We start from the raw sequence: 20,236 nt of genomic DNA, 5'->3' as shown, positions 1-20,236 counted from the left end.
ATAATTAATGGATCCGCTGAAGCTTCATATATCAAACAGTGCTGCCCATGTTATGGACCTTTCGACAAACACAACTCTGGAAAAAATAAAACTAAATGGGACACATTGCCTTTTTCGAACAGTAGTTTCTCTTTATGACAAGAAACAGGGCAGAGTGGAATAATATCTATGTGGATAGCAATGCATATGGGGTTACGATAACTACATCTTTTTTGCCGCATTACTGTAGGCCTTTGCCGTAACGTGTTGTGGCATTCATCACGGTATTCATGGCGCAACACTCGTGCTAACCCTTAAGCACAGCACTTGGACGACCTCTGCACATTCAATTTGCAAATTTGCAAATTTTTTCCACTTTTTTGTCCTTTCTCTCATCATTTTTAATGCATGTTTGCTGTGGCAACGGCCGTGTTTGCAGTTACATTGCGAGTTCCGCCCTCAGTTGTTGGGGCTTCACAAATGCATAAAAATATATGTACATGAAAAAGCAGGAATTTGCATGGCTCGTTGTTTTCTGCAGCCGCATGGTAACTACCTCAATAAATTTTACGTTGACGCCGGGATACGTAAACAACGGGCCCAACAAGCCTCACTTGTGTTAGTTGTGCCCCTATTGCCACGCAATGCGCTATTTTTTGCACCCCTAACAGCGGCAGAGGGCAGACCACTGGGCTCTGGGCCAAGAGATTACGCCTGGTGTAAGGTTAGTAAATCAACGATATGACAAATGCCTGGCGCGTCCAATTTAATGCAGCTTTCAATAACAGACAAAAGAAAATCAAAATTGCTGATAAAGCGAAATAAATCGCTTTTCGCATCGCTCGCAAAGCGGGCGACAGCACTAGACATTACGCCGCCGTCGTCGTCTGCAACTGGAATTACAATGCAATGCAGTTGTATGCCAGACAGGGTGACCCGTGGGCAAGCGGTAAGGGTTTGAGGTCTGCTGCGCTCCAGCTGCTGCCTTTTTGAGGGTTGCTTGTTTTTGCTCCAAGCAAATCTCCAATGACATGAGCTTAAGGCAGCCAACATTTGACTATTCGGTGTTGCAAGTGAGTTTGTTTTATTTAAATTTAAAGCTAGTATTTAGTAGAAGAGACAGGAAGTGTTAGCCTTTTTGCTGCGTTTTGAGCCAGTGTCATTAAGGCTTAAGTTCGGCCGTGCATAAAAGTTTGTTTTCAAGAAGCTGCACAAGGGCGCAGTGTGGTGCGCGAAGTAAATGGTCAGCCGGGGGCTTAGTGGCCATTTAAATATTATTGCCATGAACGACGACAACAATAGAGGCAGTCCGGCCATCGGAAGTGACTGTAGACGAGGCATGTGGCGAGGGGGGAAGAGGTGGCTAGATTATTGATTTTGTGCAAATGCGTATGGAGCTGGCAACTCCCTTGAAGCACAACCCTTTGGCTCACACCAGGAAAATGCCGGCCAGATAAGCCAGTCAGACCGAGTGCCATAAGCCGATTTAAGGCACGAAAATAGCTGCAAGTAGTTTCGACTGTAGACATGCCGTTGTTCTATGCGCAACATGGCCAGACCTGGGGCGGGAGCCAAGCAGAACTGTGGCAAATGTTTGCTGTAATTTATGACCGAAGGGTTGCAGTACGAGAAACAGTAAAGGCGGCGGTGACTGGGGGCGGGACAAGGTGCTGCTTCAGGCTCGGTCGATATGGCCGCATAAGTTTCAGAAATTAATGCCAGTGCGACAAACTGCAAGGTAAATTAGAAAGGGGAGAAGAAAGTAAACAAGAGAATGGAATCTTGTAGTTTATGGTAAATAAAGCACGCAAAATGCATTTGCCATTAAGCAAATTTGATGTCTAAGGAAGCCAGACAGGCAGACAAGGATAAATGCGGAAGTCTTAGAAATGCAACAAACATGGAAATAAGTGGATTGAGCTGAGGTTTATGCTTGGATTGTGCTTTGGTATTTCGTGAAAAGAACATTGCAATTTATTACTAAAGAAAATCGCATAGAGAGGCCCATCTCTTTCACTATTCTCTTTTAAGCGAGCTCCGAGAGGACATAAAACCTGTCCACATTTATCATAGTAGCAGTTGGCAGCCTGACATTTCCCGCAGGACTTGAGCTTGCCAAAAATCGTAATCTTCACAATCTTTGCTTGTTTTCAGCCGCACGTTGAGCCAAATACAAACAGTTCCCAGGATTTGGCTATTTCTGTTGCCAAGAAACCAATAAGTCGCCTTCGTTCGGCCACTTGCTGCAAAACATTTTGGCAGCCGTTAGACTTTCAATATTTGATGCACAAACACACACACACACACACAATACTGTGGCCGAAAAGCCCAGGACATGCTCGACGAGCATCAACAAATGCAAGGACGAAAAGAGGCATTTTTAGTCACGTGGTACCGCGCCCTGACCAGGCACTAAAAAAATTCGCTGCAATGCGGCTGACTGAATGCTGGGCACGACACGAATTCGATGGAGAAAGGGAAGGGTTAGGCGAGGGGAGGCACAACAGTTGCATGCAATGAACATTGTCTGCGATGTCGTCCGAAATGTGGAACTGTGTGCGCGTAGTTTTTTGTACTTATGGAGTGAAAGGCTGGATAAAAACGACAACGTGCTGGCGAGTACATAAAGGCGCCGACACGTATACCCCAAAAGATCGCAGCAATAGGAAAAAACGTTCTAAAAACAGGGAATCTAACAGTCGTGATTAGTTAGGTGAAACAACAAGCGAATTGAAAGAGAAAAAGCTATTCAGCTTGCGCATCGCGCAGCCAACAATCTCCCTACCTCCCTCCTCCTGGCCCTCTGTCAGCAAGGAACCGGCCAAGTTGTTCATGCCTCCAACAACGGGGGCATAGTTTGCCTTTCATGGCGAATTAGAAAAGTGCCGGCTGCAGGCGCCGCTCAATTCCAGCTACGATGGCACAACGAGGAGGCGCTAGCTACTTGACTCGGGTGTATCTAGCGTTTTTATTTAGCATATTTTATTTGCGAAATTAGGCTGAATGCTCTTGCCAGGCCGCCCGCTGTGCACAGAGAGTTGCTAGCAGAGAACGAGGACATGGCGCTTGCAATTGTGGAAGCCAGCGCCTGGCACAAAGCACAACCCGCTGATTGCATGGCGGTTGTTACAGTGTCATGAAATGTTTCCAGCCTCGTTGCATAAATTGTGCCGTGCGAGGAAATTACAGACCAGAAGCAGAAGCAGAAGCTTATACATTATATAAAAATATTCATTATATATAATTTACAATTCGCAATTGGTACTTTAAAGCTTTCAGAAATTGGCTTAAGCCAATCAGATAAAATAGCGAATCAACAATTCTTGATTTATGTCGAGCCCTATCTGCTGAGCTTTTGCCTTTTGTCTTTTGCTTTTGGGCTTAACTGTCAAACTTTCAAAAGAAAAGCAACATTACAAGCTAAATGAAAAGTCGAATGCAAGCACAAATGGAAAAAACAAACACAAGGAAGGCGAAATGTACGGCCTGGCAAAAATGAAAACGTGTTTTCCGGCAACGAGCTTGCCGTGCCCACCGGCTCGAACAGCAAACAACTAACAGCGCCCCTTTAACCGAACCCACTGTGCCTTAAGACTTATGCATCATGCAACACCAACTGCAGAGAGGCTCCGCGAACTCCCTGCGGCACCAGCGATTGGGGGAGAAGAACGCAAAGTAAAAACGGAGAAAACATGGCGAAGCGCCAAATTATCCACACATGACGACAACAACGACAACGAAAACGGGGATGTGGCGGTTGGCGAGGACAACGACGCCGTCGAGGAGGATGAGGATGAGGATGAGGATGAGGCAAGCCAAGGCAGTTGGGAAAGAAACGGAAACAAGACAAGAACTGCAAATAATTGCAGCTGTACCTCTCTATATTTCTGTACCTCACTCGCTCGGTCAGTTGCTCTCTCTCTCTTTCTCTTCCTCTCTACGAGAGAGTGCGCGTATTGCACTCGCAAGCTTTCGTCGTCTGACAATGCATCAGAGCTTTTGGCGCTCAATGCCCTCTCACTCTTTGCACGGCCCATGCCCCTCATTGCATGCAACGCGCCGGCCGGTTTTCGCTTACTTTTCACATACATTTATTCTCTCTCTCTGTGTGCGTGTGTGCGTCTGTATTTACTTGTCTATGTAGCTGTGAATTGTGGTTTGTGTGGACGCCATTTGGCTGACACGTGGCTGACGTGGAGCTCAGCAAAAGGGCACATGGAATTGCAATGCAAAAACAAAATTGGCAAAGGAGTGAAAAATCAACTAGCTTTCGACAGTCTACGGCAACAAACAGAGACCGAGCCAAAGACCAAAAATCAGGAAAGGAAAGCAAAACCGACGCAAACCGGTTTCGCACTCAAACAACAACAACAACAACAACACAGCGATGCGGAGCAACTTTGTCTGGACTTTTCTTTATTTTAAGTTCACTTTTAATGATTTGTGTTTGCGGCGGCGGCAACGGCGGGCGATGCAAGAGCAAAAATTAAAATGGTGGACACAGCAGCATGGGACAGAGACGTCAGCAGCGCTGCCAGCGATGGCGCAGCGGCTTTTAATGCGATTGTGACGATGTTAAATGCATTGCCCACACACGCACACAGAGAGACACAAATGCTCAGACAAGCGAAGCGTCGCGCAGACATAAAAAAATTGTAGCCCCGTCAAAGCTGCATGTTTGTGTGCGAGAGTGTGTGTGTGTGTGTGTGTGTTTATGTGAGTGTGTGTGTCAGTGCTTGGGGCCGCTTTTGTTATGGCGACGCCTGTGATTGTGTTTGTTGCAGTGTTGAACAACGCAGTCGATGGGGCGTTGTTGTTTTTGTTGTTGCTGCTGCTGCTGCTGCTGCTGCTATTGCTGCTGCTGCTGCTGCTGCTGTGTCGTCAAGCTCTGCTTCTAGTTTCTATTTTCTGCCTTTGCCTTTTTGCATATGAGTGAAACACCTGAACACGCACACATGCGCACATACATACATTTAAATTGATTTCGTTTCATTTCACGCCACACATGTCAGCTGTTTGGCTTTAAATATATCTCCTCACACACGCACACACACTGTCTAATGTTTGCACTTAATTGCACACACACATACACACAAACATTTCAGATTTGGGGTCTCAAGAAATGCCGTCGCTGACTGCTTGTCGCGCCGTGTGCTTTTTACTCATACATACGCACAAACATTCACAACACTGGCACTTGATATGGATACGTAGTTGTTGCTGTTGGCCTTTCTTCGCACATGTGTGTGTGTGAGTGTGCAATTTGCAGCGGCAAACTTATTTCTTTTACCTTTTAATTTATTTTGCACTAAGATTCACAAAAATTCACTTTGTATGCACTTTTAAACTAGATTTCGTTGTTTTTTATTTATTGTAGATATTTATAGCTAGCTCCTTTGCATTTTAAACATTTATAAAATAATTTGTATATTATTTAGTATTTTATTTATTTATTTTATTTTAGTTATTTATGAGATCACAGTGGCCGTGCCGTTCCGTTCCGTTAGCATTCCGCGTGCCGCGCGCGCTCTGCCTACATAACTTAGCGCACCTAGTAAGCGTGTGTGCGAGTGTGTATGCCTGTGTGTGCTTGCGAATTCTCCAACGAGCATCAAACGAAAATACATACATGCATGTATATACAATATATATACGCATATAAATTGAACGCTTTGTTCTATTTTGATTTCGGTTTGGCACTGTACAACACACAAGTGAACTTCTATTGCTAATTTCCGATTATTTATTGTAGTTGTAATTTGCGTTTGGCAGCCACCGCGTTGTAATAATGGCGGACGCAACGTCTACGTCACCGGTTCTTGGTTCGGTTCTTCGCACACGTCTGACGTTCGCTGGCTGCTACTGCTGCTCAGTTGGTCTTCACGTCGTCACTTGCGTCGCACAACAAAACCCACAAACAACTCTGGGGAGTCGCAGCCGCAAGTCGTAACGAAAGCTGCAGCGACGACGACGTCGACGGCGACGACTGCGACGACGACGGCTACAAAAATGCACACAGTCAAATGTGTCGGCTACAGACAGCGACGCATGCACACACAGATACAATGCACACACACACACATACATCGACGACGACGACGACAACGACGACGGACAGAGGCAGGCAAAAAGTTTTGCAAAGCGTGCAAAAAATAGAGAGAAGACGAGAGCGAGCGCGTGAGAGAGTATTTCGAAGTGCGCGCTGACGCTGCCAGCGCTACTGAGAGAATAAGCAGCGCGAGTGGCAGCAAAATTTGCACACCAAAGCGTAAGGCGAAAAAACATGCACACAGATACACGCATACACGCACAAATGCTCTCTGTCGCTCCGGTGCTGCACAGAAGATCGCTTGTGTGTCTTGAAATGCAAAAATGTGAACAAAAAAAACTCGGCTGTCGGCGAGTAAACTCTTGTCGCGTGTGGAACGCAAGTTTGCTTGAGTTTGTGTGCGTGTGGAACGCAGCGCTATCTTTAAATATAAAAATAAAAAGCGAAGAGCAAAAGCATAAAATAACTGCAGAACAAATACGTAAATAAAAGCGAAATCTGCTAAGAAATATGCTACGCACACCAAAAAGGATGAAAATGCTAAAACTAAACGATAAACAGCACAGCGTCGACGTTCCACATGCCATCCACACGCACACGCACACAAAATATGCGCGTCTATGCAAAAAAAAAGCACACATACAGAAACAAGACCTACTGCCTAAACATTCCTTCGAAGGGGTTAAATGAGCGCACTACTCAGCTAAATAACAACCATAGGAAGTAAAGTCTTAAATTTTCGTGTTATTTTGCAATGGAACCAAATTGCACACAGCTGCATATGTATGTGCGTTAGTAAATGTGTGCCCACAAGCGTACAAATATTGAGAGATTGGCCAAGCGAACGACTGGCCGAACCCTGCGCCCACGCTTATCTGGTGGGCCCGTCGTCGACATTGACGTCGACGTCGACGTCGCTGTTGTTGCCATCGTTGCCGCCATGCGGCATTTTGGTCATGAACTTGTGGGTTTTGGGAGCGCGTCTCGTTGGGCTTCCTTCACGTTGCTGCGCTGCTGCTGCTCCCCAACCAATTCATCTCCCCCTTGACGGGGTCAGTTTTTGTTTGTCCAATCCCCTCTCTCTCTGCCGTTGCCCTTCTCGCGTTACCCATAGTATTCAATGCCATTTCTGGTGGGCGTGAGTTTTTTCGCTTTGCGCTGCGTTTGCACGTGATTTTTAGCGCTTCGTTGTTTTTTTTAATCGCAATATGCAGTTTAATTTATTTGAGCTCTCGGAAAGGCTCTCAAGTTACCTACATATTATTTGGGAATTTGAAACCATGGGAACCCCACAAAATACTGAAATAACGTTTAGACAGTAACCTAAGCTTTTAAAATTCGGCAATATTCTTAGAATCTAATAATAAACAACGGATCTTTGTAAATTTACCGTTATTTGAATAGCAATATATCGGAAAAAGCGACGGCAAAAGAATCAGGTAAATGCAAATTATTTAGGAGAAATGAACACAAGACAAAGCCTCTGAAATTTGAAAGCTATCGCTCCGGTATATAATGCGTTCTATATTTCGGATTTAGATTAAAATATTTTACTATAAGCGTTTATTTTAATCTCACTGCAGTTGCCAATAGTTTATTTATAAAAGTGCAATCTTTTTTTATTAGAATATTAAAGATTTGTTGCTTTCTCAATTCAATCTCTCGATTCTAATATTAATTAGAATGCTGATAACGTGCGGCAGCAACGCTAGTCCCATGATTTGAATTTTAGCTTTAGCCACGTATCCAAAGTTAGATCTAGTATTGACTTACTCAAGCGAATTGTAGCTGTAGCCGCGTAGCTGCTTTAGTGATGTGTATCCAACTGAGTAGAGTATCCAATTGTCTGCAGCAGGTGTAGATATTTAATCCGAGTTCTAATGTATATTATGTTACTATATTTTGCACTAAAACACAAACTACACACTTTATGTTTCCTTTCAAGTGTCTTCCAAGTTATTTTCTATTATAGAATATTTTTTATATTTGCACGAGCAAGAAAACAAAACAGAAACGCAACGAGCCGCAGAAAAAGTCGTTTTTAATTTCCCCCCGTGCCGATTGCTTGGGGTTCGCCGAGTTGCAGATGCTGAGTGACCGGCGTACAGTAGAGCGAATGATGTTTGATGATCAGTCAGTCAGTCTCTCACTCACTCTGTGTCCGTCTCTCTCGCGCTCTTTTTTCCCTGTCTTTCACTTTTAGCCACGTAAAATGCAGCCAGCGTCAATTGCAATCAGCGTTGCATTCGCCAACAAACTGATCTCGTTGTCGCCGCTCAGTGGCTCTGGTTCTGCCGCTGCTTTTCTCTGGGGGCTGCGGCGCAGGAAGTGCACGAAGCGTCGCTCCGAGAGCTGGCCGAACAAGTTACGAACACAAGACACACTCCGTTCGGTTAGCGATGCGCCGGCTGCTATTGCTGCTGCAGCTATGCACAATCTCTCTCCCTGTCTCGCGCGCAGCAATGCGCTCGGTTGGGCGTTTACCTCGTGTGGAGCTTTCGACAATTTGCGATCGCCAATTGTTCGTTCTCTAGTTTCAGCGCGGCTTCAAAGCTTTAGCTGCACTTTTCTTGACGGTGTGTGTATTTACGTAAGTATGCGTGTGTGTCTTGTGTTTGGTAATTTCATCAATTATCTCAAGTTACGTAAATGCTGTTGTGGTGAGCTTTGATTAAAGCTTGCGAGTTGCAGTTGCAGTTGTCTTTGTAGCTTTAAGGTTTCTCGAGGCACGTTTTGCAGTAAATGATTGCTATTTAATTATTTTCAATTTTGATTTTGTTTTCCTGCGTTTCCTTCATTCATTTCCTTTTGTGGCAATTTTAAAATTTGCTGCCTCCGATTTCAAATGCAGTCGATTCAATATTTTGGGTTTTCACTTGGTCTTACTTCGCACTAAAATATATGTACTTTCAACTGAATGCAGTCTCAACTTTCTGTTTTTCACATAAGTGTTTATTGATGTTAATCTGCGTGATATATTTCAGGTTGTGTTTGTTTCACTTGTTAGCAATTTATAAATTTTATATTTTATTTTAATGCACTTCCAAACATGGCGCTGCATTTTTATGCGCTTTGCGTGCCCATAGGAGACGTTTAGACTTGTGTGTATCCGTGAGATACTTTCTTAAAATTACAATTTTTATGCATAGACTGCGTAGCTATTATTAATATAATTGTTATTTGATACTTTTATTATTTTCTATTATTTGTATTATTATTATTATTATTATTATTAATATTATTATTGGTAAGTAGAAGCGTATTCAGCTTGTGTTCCACGTAAAACACTTACTAATTTATTTACCGTTTTATATCGTTGCAAATAAAGAAAAACTTAAACAAAAACTGGCAAACTTTGCACTAAACACTAAGAAAACTTTGATAACAGAATGGAATATCGGATTTATTTTTATTCTGGGTTATTTTTCTATGTGTGTGTGTGTGAACGATTTGTTTAATGGTTTATTTTGTTTTTGCTATTGTTTAGTTTGTTATTGAGTTGTGCCTTAAAATCCAATATATGAGACGTATCCGCGGACTCGTTTTTTGATTACTCAAATATTTATTGCATCCAAAAAGTGTCGGAAAATTGTTAAATTGTAATTTCGTAGCGCTGCAGACCGAAATAAGTTGATATCGAATTTAATTTAGTTATTTGAATTGATTTAGTTAATATTTTGTATGGATTTTTAACCGTTTGTGTAAAAAGTTCCAGATTTGTAACTGCGATTTTTTCGCATGGTCGTTTGCGCGTCCGCGATACTTGCGAGTGGAGTGGCGATGCGATACAGATACAGATACCCGGCAGTTCAGTCAGTCAGACGACGGTCTCGCTGAGCTACAGCTACAAAAAAGCTTGCAGCGACACTAACACACACTTTCACACACAATCTCATACACACACATAAAGCCTCTGTCGTTGACGCCGGCAAAGCTTCGCACACAAGCGCAGCGTGCGTTTCCTTTTTGTTTTGTTTTGGCATTCGCAGCGTTGAGGGCTGCATTGGTATTGGTATGCATTGCATGCATTCTCTCACTCTCACACACACAGAGACATACCCATACACCACCATGCTCGCTGCGGCTGTGTGCTTTTTGTAGTTTTTGCAAACGCAGGCAGCCAGTTACTCAGCTAGCAACCACCCAAACGCCGTTGTTGAAGTCGCTTTGTAGTCAAACATTTCGTAGCTCGAAGCTTGCTCAGTCTGCGAGAGAGAGAGAGAGAGCGCGACTGTGGCGATGCTCTCTAGTTACTCTCTCGGCATATCTAGCCTTTGGTAGCAACTTTTTTGCAATAGAGTCTATTGGTATTTTTTATTCAAACATACCTACAGTCACATGTAAGTATGTATGTGTGCATGCATGTGTGCATATATTTTTTGCTACCTTAACGTGACCCCTCACTTTTGTCGCTGCGTTTTTTGTCGCTATGCGCCGCCGACTGTGGAACATTTCAATTAACTGCAATTCTTCTGCTTCGGGCAATCGCAAAACGTTTTTGTGATCGCGTTTGCTCTTTGCTGGCGTCCAAGTTTAATTAACATTAAGTCTGCCCCTGACTGACAAACGTATCTAGCATCTAGATGCGCCGATAAGATCCATCGTCTCTTTTTGCTCTCGGAGCTTTCGGCTTTTGCTAACTTAATTTGTGTGGCTGCTGCAGCAGGTGCGTTGACCGTTATGGCAGCTTAAAAGCTTAACTGCGCGAGTGCCGTCAATGAGATCATCCAATTAGCTGGAAATTATAGATCCTTTACGGTTAATGGGATTATGTACAGAGTCAACTGTCAGTGGTTACTTTATTTTCACTCTTTAGTTGCTTATCAGCATTTAGAAACGTTCGATAACAGTGAATGTTCGGACATGATTCATTTCCGCAGTGGTTACTTTTAATACTATATTTATAACATTATTACAGTAGTCTTTCGATTGTTTCAATTTCGCTTTCTTTCTGGTAGCTAATAGTAGACTGCGAGAGTAGGCGAATTGGCAACCAAAAGCAAAAACAAAAGCAGAAGCAAAAGCAAGCTAAAGTAAAGAGTAGAATGTATCTACAAAATAAATGTGAAAAAGACGCTGCGAGGATATTTGCGAGGATAACTCAGCCAGATGATGACCAGCATCAAAAATCGGTGCCATCATCAAAACGTAAAGTCCAGCAACAATTGCGGCGATAACGCAATTTTAGCTAAAAACTGCGGCATTGAATCCTGTTTTTATTCCCACAGTTTTGTACAAGGCTTACAACTGAACGGGGGGACCGGGATTGCTAACCAAGTTCATGCCTCAGCCCTCTAGGGCCCCTCTAGCTGCTGCGGCTGGTCAGCGGCGCATGGTCATCAATGCTGCTTCTGCTGCTGCTGCTGCTGCGTGGTCTCAAAATAATAAGATGACATCCAACACTTCTTGCGAGCAGCAGGCAGAAAGCGCAGCCGCAGTCGTAGTTCAGACCTTAACCTTACCCCATGCGCCGGTGGTGGTGGTACCCCTGCCTCTGCCTCTGCCTCGCTCTCTACCCTTCAAGCAAGCCGCAGCCCGTTCCAAATATTTTTATATAAAAAAATCGCTTTTTCTGCTGCCGATTCGCTCGACGCTCGCATAATAAAACTTTTTCTGCATGCTTTTAATTTCATTCCCCAGATACCAGAGGCAGAGGCAACAGCAGCACCACCACCACCGGCACCACCAACAACGACGATGTCAGGGGCAGCGATGCAGACAGCGGCGCACTTGGCCACACAAAGGATCGGCCTGAAGATCGTCGCGAGCACGAGAAAAGGACGCAGGGACTTGTCTCCATTCAAATGAATGTAGGTAGAGGTACTCGAATGTACCTGAACCTCTTGGCAACGACGGCCACAAAAGGATGGACATTGTCCAGTGACCAAAACTTATTGAGCACTGATGATAATTTCAGCTCTTAGCTGTTTTTGTTGCTGTTGTTGCTACTGCGCTTGTGCTTGTACTTGTGCTTGTGATGGTGGTGGTAGTTGTCTTGGCAGTTCTTTATCGCTCCAGAGATACGCGATAGAGCTTTAATGCTTCGTGGGGCAGCGCATAAAAGAATGGAGCAGGTCTTATAGACGATGTGCTTCGATAGATAGGAGATTTGGTTCAATCACATTTTTGATTAGATCAAAAAATATAGAAAAGAGAATTTAATTTTCAAACGAGATGAGGAAACCGGGATATTTCTTATTTCAGATATTTATATCTTTAGTCCACAGTTTCCTTAGAACTAATCAAATGCAACTAACCTCATTTATTTGTAATTGACCAAAAGATTCTTTTAGTTAGTGCAGCTGAGCTAAGTTCATTCAGGTTCGCTGGTCGTTGCGTATGTTGTTTACCCAAGATCTTAAAGCACAGGAAGTAGATGATCAGCATCAAAAGAGAAGTACAAGATGGAGATGATGAGCCATGGAATGAAGAAAGAAACTCAATGCGACATTTGCATTTTTAATGCAGACCAACAAATAAATCTGCGTTTTTTTGAGTTGATTTCGATTTTTTTTTGCGACTGGTTCGTATCTTTCAGATTTTTTTTATACGCGTGTTTTAAAATATGTTCGTTTTTTCTGCAAGACCATCTATAACCATTGTGTGTGCGCTACGGTGTCACCTTCGAGCGGAGCACAACCAGGAGCTGCTGACCAATGCTGACCAGACAAGACAAAACACACAAAAAAAATACGAAGGATGAAAAAATCAAGGAAAAAGCTAAGCAGAAAAGCACACAGAGCGCAATATCCTTTTGTGATATATGAGTAAGTTGTACCTGAAGGATGCGCCGCCGTCACTGAGCCGTTGTGCACACACAGCCATGAAAAGAAGGCTGCGCTGCAAGGCGATCGAGGCCGAGGCAGAACCAGAGGCAGGAGTAGCGGCAGGGCCAGGGGTAGGGCGGTCAGACAAGCTGCATTCGCGAGTCTGTGCCTCTTGGAGTTTATCATTTGATATCGTGCATAGACTGATTATTGTAAAGAGGTATATATGGAATGAAGCGGATGTGGCTGAGGCATGGCCCAGCACCCAGGGAGCAGCCCTTGGCACCAGCTTTCAGTATATAGAGCCCTGACCAAAGCCCGAGCACCCCTCGCTTATGTATGGGGTGGTGGTGATCCTTTGTTTTCTAGCCCATGGCTGGTGGGAAAATTTATCTAAATTGTTGATGGCGTTTTTTTCGTATATAAAGTTTTTTATTTCGCTAAAAAGGATTTCGTATTCTTATTTTTTTTTGTTTTTTGTCATATTGTGGAATGTTTTGTCGTCACTTTTTTCAAAGATGATGCGCAAGAGCAAATGGCCCAAAGTCCATAAATTAAGCCGGGGCAAAACTGACAGCGAACGAAGCCAAGGATCAGCGTCGAATATATAGAACAACAACAACGGGAAGTAAAAATGAAATTGGATGAAGGTGTTAAAACACAAAGGCGCCGTTGTGTGCCAGCTGATGGTATTGTTTGATTGCCCGCGTGTGTATGTGTGCGCCAAGTCCCAGGCCAAGTCCCATGAGCCAGCAACAACGAAAGGATAATACTCTAAGCGAGAAAGTAAACATTTTTAGCCAATTAAATGTCAAAGGCAGCCACTTGACAGCCGCCACCAACATCGTGGAAACTTCAGTTGCCAAGCAATAAAATCAACAGCGGCAAAGCTGCGACGTCAACTGCAGCTGAAATTTTCAGCGGCGCTTTTCACACGCCACCAGCGCTGAAGGGTTGGCAATTATTTTTAACGAACTTTTCCCCGCTGAAGTGCATCAATACGAAGTGTATACTCTGGGTCAATGTGCTGCTGCTCGCATGAATTTCAGCTTGACAGATATTGCGCATACGACGCATTACACGCAGCGGGTAAATCAACAAATCTCAAGCTGAAGATCCATTTGTAAGATTCTGCCAAAAGCAGGGCACAGCTGCGATCGGCACACATAAATCAGAGCCAATGCAGCTGCCACAATCACTGCATTAAATCAATTTTAACTTGGCCTACATTTCGTTCACTGCGTGCAAAACTCGAACCCTTAACGCAGCAGCAGTTGCAGTGGTTGCAACGGCGACGGCGACGGCAACTGCAACTGCAACTGCACTCTGCACATGGCGCCGTATGCGAGCGAAAAAAGCAAAATCTGTCCACATGGCAAAGCACTCAACGTAGTTCACATATTCAAGCTTAGGCTTTTGTTTCTTTTTTGTGTTTTTTTTTCGGGCCACTTCTCACATGGTTAAAACGCAAAGCGCGCTTGCAACAACGAAAAGTGTTTCACCTATATATTTATAAGTGCAACAAGCGAAAACCGGTTGCAATGTGAGATGCCGAGTAACTAGAATATTTGAGAGCTTGAATATAGTACGATTTAATAAATATATATAAACCTATTTATTTAACCTAGTTTAATATGCCATTTTGCATATTTTCGAGTGAAAAAATAATCGAAGTAAATCAGAATATGCATATGGCATCAAGCTATTGACATTATCTCGTACGTTGCACGTTAAGCGTTTAATGGAGCCTCCGTAAGGGTAGCGGCATTGGGAGCCTAACGTTGACTGAGAAACGTCGCAACGAGAGGGTTTTCTTTACATCCTCTTTTTCGTCAGGCTGCCGCCTTTTGCCCCCCATGCATCGAGCAGCCTGCAGCATATTACATAGCTATTTACTTAACCCATTAATTCTGCAGTGGCAGCAGTCGAAAAAAAATTAAATTGTAAAGGCAGCAAAGGTGCTGACATCGCGTTGCTGCTTGGAACGGAACAGGTCGAGGTGCTTGCGGCAGCCATGGAGCCCAACACAACGTGCTGTTTGTGGCAAAAGGCGCGAAGAGTTTTATGTATACTTATATATGTGTGCATATAAGTAAACGCACTCAGCGCGCATACATATAAATATATATATATATATTATGTAAACGTACATGAGAATGTGCACAACCGGCTGGACCTACACCAACATGTGTGCAACAGCATGGTAAAGGCAGTTGATGATGATGCACAACAGCCAGTTGCTCTATGGTAGAGCTTGCTGTTAAAGAACACAGGAGAAGGCAAAATGTCTCCTGGCCATGTCAGTTGCGGCGCACAAAAAGTCCTTGAAGTCCGTGTCTCGACGACAAGCTAACCTCAAAATGAACTCCCCCCGCCTATATAGCAGACGCAGGCAGGATGTATGGGATGTGCCGACCGGGTTAGCTAATGAAAACATTTCCGCAACCTGCGCGATGAGCCCAGTGTCTCAGTGAAGTTTTCATATGGCAGAGCATCATTTTAAGTGTGTGGTGAAAACAATTTGCAAGTAACTCTGATGAGGCAGAGGAAAGCACCGTAACCACCCACTCAGCACACAAGAAGCCTAGGATGAATTAATTGAATTGCTTCCACTTACCGCCATGTTGACCCATGGAGCTGTTCCGCGAGGAGTATATCTCTGTATTGTAGGCACGATACGATTCACGTGCGATATTATGCGCAACTGCAAGTAAAGAATAAGGAAAATTTATAATTAAAAAATATTTGTTGTAAAAATCATTAAGATGGTCTGGAAACTAAACCCATTCAATTACCAATATTATGTAAGAATAGAAAAATTTGATGAAATATCAGATTTTATATGAACTGCATTACCACATGTGTAGCCTCCAGATGCATGCCACACAAGCATGTTCATGCAACCACGCACACACACAAAGCACTCATAAATGCAAGGGGTAGGCCTATAAAAAGCGCTTTTCTGCAAGTTCGCATACGAAGAAGGACGAAAACGACGTTACTGGCGAACATGACAGCGTGTTTTCTGTGAGTGTGTGTGTGAGTGTGGGTACAGTATGTACCAAGCGGTGCATTGCTGTTCCTGGCACAGCCCGACTCCTTTTAGCTTTTACTTAACGTTTTGCATTGTATTTTTTATTATGCTTATACATTTCTATGCAAGCAAATGTGTGTGTGTGTGTGTGTGTGTGTGTGTGACCGGAAACTGCCATTTAAAGTGCATTTTAAGAGGACGATTGCGTCGCGGGGACGTAGCGTGTGCTCGTCCGAGCGCTGCTCGACTTGGTTGCTTCACTTCACTTGTGTGTTAAGTGAAAAGAAGAACTTTGTCCTAACAGCTCCTCCGGTCCCCGCTTTTGTTTTGTTGCTGCTACCACTGCTCGTGCTCCTGCTCCAACTTCAGCTACCGCCGACGTGTTTTCTTACGCCAAGCATTTGTTATCGTATGCAAGCAACTTCTTTGTGCCTCTTCATCTGCCTGCCTGCCTGCGTGCTGGCTGCCTGCCCGCCCGCTTGACTGCTTGCCTGGCTACCAAACACGTGTAATCCAACTCTTTTTAATTACATTCAACACCCTTCGTAGCCCCCGCGCCGAAGGTGTTCGAAGCCAGTTGCTTAGCTGCAATCCTTAACCTTCCCTCCAAATATCGATTTTCAATTTAAGACTTCTGTCCCTCAGCTTGAACAAGGTGTTAAAACAATTTGTAAAGGTGCCAGCCACAGGAGATGTTCAAAAAGAAGAAGAAGAATACAAGTGCAGTCAATTGCTAATAATATCGAATTAAGGGATCATATTTGCCCGCCAAGCAGATGAAACTGCAGCAAAATGCTGAACTGCAACGACAGAATGCATCAGGAGCCCGAGGAGTTCATAGTACAGTCGATACAAATCATTTGGACTATATAGAACACTTTTAGGCATGCTTATGAAACGCAAATCCCTAAGTCATGTTAATGCATAGCAGCTGCTCGTGCAAACGCCCCCGTCCTGCGCCCCCTTCGTCTTGCTGTTTGCAGCAAAAAGCATAAACTTTAAAGTATGTTTACACATGAGTTAGTTTTAAAAATCGCTTTGTGCTATTTACTTTTTGCTGTTTGCCAGCCAACCCATACAACAATTCCAGAGGAATAGGTCAGTACGGTCGCTGGGGTGAGGGTGTCCGTGTGCGTATGTGTTTGGGTGTGTATGTGTGTGTGTGTGTGTTAAAACAAAATAAAAATGTGAAGAGTGGCACAGGACTTGTAGGTAAGCACATTATATGCATATAATGAGCATATAATGAGTACATAATATTAAGTGCAATGGCTTCCTCTCACAGCTCAACCCTCGCTCAATGCATTTGCCCTCGCTGGGGTTCAATGACAGCGTAGAAGGTCGAACATGCACATGAGCTAGAAGAAGCGGGCATAGAGCCAGAGAAGGGATGCTCTAAGCAAAATTATCCTTTTGGCATGCAGGATATCGCTGATATATGACTTCGATTTCGCTAGAGTACAAACACCAAGTGTAGAAGAAGCAGCACTTGGTGATGCATATCTTAAAGAGTCGACACCAGTTGCCGCCGTGTTGCGTTGTTTGCAGCTGCCAGCTGCCAAGATACAAAAGTATCTCATAGATAAAAGTTAATGTGAGCATCTAGCAACTGCATCCAGATGGCGGCGATGACCATAAAGCCCCTCCAAGGCTTTAGCTCCTGTGCCGGGCTTGGGATGAAAATATTGTACGCGTAACATCCGCTGCAAGTTTCATGGATTTTGTTGTATTTTGCATTATGGTTTATTCATTCTGTATTTTGTGTTTTTTTTTTGTATTTAGCATGTTGTGCCTGGCCGCCGTTGACCAGAGGAAATCTTTTGTAATCGTGCGATAACCCCGCAGCAACGAACTTGAAACTCAACCCTTAAACGGAAAGCAGAAAGTTGAAAAACAATGCCAAATGCAATGCAATTGCATGTCCAGCTTAGCAGGATGCCTGCCAGGCAACACAGCTCAGCTCAGCGCAGCTTCAGCGTAGCCTTAGCGCAGCCGGCAGGTCCTTCGTGGCAATTAGAACGCGGCCGGGCAAGCGGCAAGCGGCAAGCCTCGTTGTTGTTGTCGTTGCTGCTGTTTATTTACATATCAAAAATGGCATTATATTCTTGAATAATGGCAAAAGGAACGATGCAATGGACGCGACTTGCTTGCATTGCTTTTGTGCGATATGCGAGAATCCTTTTTCGATATCTTTTGTGTTGCAACGCATAACGAATGGCAAGGATTGGACAACCATTGTATCCAGACAGCAGAGAAAGACAAACAGGAAGCGGGATAGGCAAGCTATGAAATTAATACGCATAAATTACATGCCTGTTGATCAGCAATACAAGAAAATGACCATGGGAAAGCAGAGCTGGCCATAAAATGCAGCTGAAAATAATTGCATTCCAAATTAAACGAATAACGAAAACGCAGCCAGTTCAAGATATTCTTTAAATTTATTTCATAGCCGTCAACTGAAGCAACCAGCAATTGAAATTTCTTGGCTCGTTTATGCGTAATACCAAAAATCGAGAATATTCAAATGACATTTTCGCTTTTTTCTCTTGCTTGGTCCTTGGGTTTGAGAAATCGAATTGAAAGTGCCAAATAATAGCAGTGTGGCAAAAAAAAATTAGAAAATTGTGAATTCTAGTCCACTCGGGGTTCAAAAGTAATTTCAAAGCTGCAAAAGGCAATAGTCGAAGGGACAGGCAAATGACCAGCACAAGTGGAAGCTCTTGCCAAGCAGAGAGGACGAACGCGGGCTCGACTTTGTTGCTTGTCAGGCCATTCGTTTTGCGCTTGTGCTTGGGTAACTTTAGCTATTGTCGTAGGTCCTTGAAGGGAGCGCGCACAAGTCTCGAGCTCACTCAGGCACAACGCGTCACTTGCCTGCGGGCCCATAAGCAAACTGCAGCAGTCACAAACTGTGCCCTGTGGCTATTTAGGAACCTGCAACAACGACACAAGCCATATGCGACAAGGACAACAATTGAATTACACAAGAACTATTTGCTGCTGTCCTCGTTGCAAATAAAACTTAGCAATGACTTGAAACAAGTCGAGTTGCCGCCAGACACAGGGGCCACAGCTAGGACACATGCCAGCGAACGGGTACTCTCGAGTGGCCCTTGCTGGCCAGAGGACATGTTTTCTAAAACGGAAATTAGGTGACAGCCCCAGACGGTAAATGAGACACGGACTGGTTCAGGTTTTCGTGCAACCTCGAGACGTAGACGTCTTCGATACAGTGGATAAAAATGAAAAATTCTCAGTTGAAATGAACAATGTACATTTTATATTCAAATTAAAAATCTATCATAGAAGCAAATATTTTTTCGAGAATGTGAACTAAAATCGCCAAAGCTGAATTTTGTTGCTTTGTGATTCGTACAGGTCCCACAGTGCGACAACATCTTGGGTCAATTTTAATTGCTGCTTTGTGTGTTTGAGATTGTGCATTAGTTGTTGGCCTGTCAGAGCTTTTTATTGCTCCTCAAATTACTTTGATGTTGCTGTGTCCAGGGGGCGAAATCATAATGCTGATAAATGCCGATAGGGCCTCAGTGACGCGTAGTCCGAATTAAGATTGATTTGCCGGGCCAACAGCAGGAGCCGCCGCCGCCGCAGCAATAACGGCAGCCATGCCAGCGGAAGTTCACTACAGTTTGGCAAGGCACAGTGCATAAAAAAGTATCTAACGGATGCAATAGAGCGAGCCCTCCAGGAGGAGGAGGAGGCGTAGGCCGTGCTATAGGGTGGAGGCGTGCAATGCAATTAACGCTGTTCGTTTGCCACGATAACATTTCGCAATACAAAAGGCAAAAGCAACTCCAGAGCCCTGTCTACCATTTGTACGTGTAGCTGTATCTGTGAGTGGGTCGACGGCGTTGTATCTCTCTGTATCTCTCAGACTGTCTGGCAGAGCGCGCGCGAGAGTCGCGTGTGCAATGCTGCAAAATGTTTAAATTCGCAATTCTTTTTTCACTTTTTGCTGTTGCTGCTGCTGCCGCTGCTGCTGCTGCCGCTGCTGCTGCTGCTGCTGCTGCTGCTGCTGCTGATGTTGGTTTGGGTTATCGTCTGGCAACGGCAATCATAACAGCCCGAGGAGCCGAAACCGAATACGAGAGGCCGAGACCGAGCCACAACATTGTTGGAGCAAGTGCGGCGGCGTGGGGGCTGCGCAAGAAGACGACGCCGGCAACAGGAGGAGTCAGCGGCGGCTATAGCCTGGCTGGGGGTGCTGGGGAGGAACAGAGGCAGGCGAGGTAAGCAGGCAGCCAGTCAGCCAGTCAGCCAGCCAGGCAGCGGCAATAGCAGCGACGACGACGACGACGACAACGTTGTGGATTTTGATTCTGGGTCATTCACCCTTGACAAAAAAAATTTTGCGCTGTGTTAGGCCGCTTTTGTATGTGTATG

At 44.3% G+C, this 20,236-nt stretch overlaps 1 protein-coding gene across 2 annotated transcripts in view; it reads right to left on the bottom strand.

The window, feature by feature from the left end:
* LOC111600664 (heterogeneous nuclear ribonucleoprotein R) overlaps positions 1-20,236 on the bottom strand; it is a 48,070-nt gene that overhangs the window by 20,326 nt on the left and 7,508 nt on the right. The window contains exon 2 of one of the 2 annotated variants that reach the window (XM_023316893.2): positions 15,413-15,499. In XM_023316893.2, the coding sequence (XP_023172661.1) occupies positions 15,413-15,499 (87 nt within the window). Of the gene's footprint in view, positions 1-7,801; positions 7,898-15,412; positions 15,500-20,236 lie in introns of those variants that run through there. The other variant, XM_023316895.2, reaches the window with a different exon arrangement.

This window comes from Drosophila hydei, unplaced genomic scaffold (genome assembly GCF_003285905.1).
Source record: "Drosophila hydei strain 15085-1641.00,03,60 unplaced genomic scaffold, DhydRS2 tig00008119-arrow-pilon, whole genome shotgun sequence".
NCBI lineage: Eukaryota > Metazoa > Arthropoda > Insecta > Diptera > Drosophilidae > Drosophila > Drosophila hydei.
The sequence above is the reverse complement of the archived record's forward strand: the minus strand, read 5'-3'. Positions and strand labels throughout refer to the sequence as shown.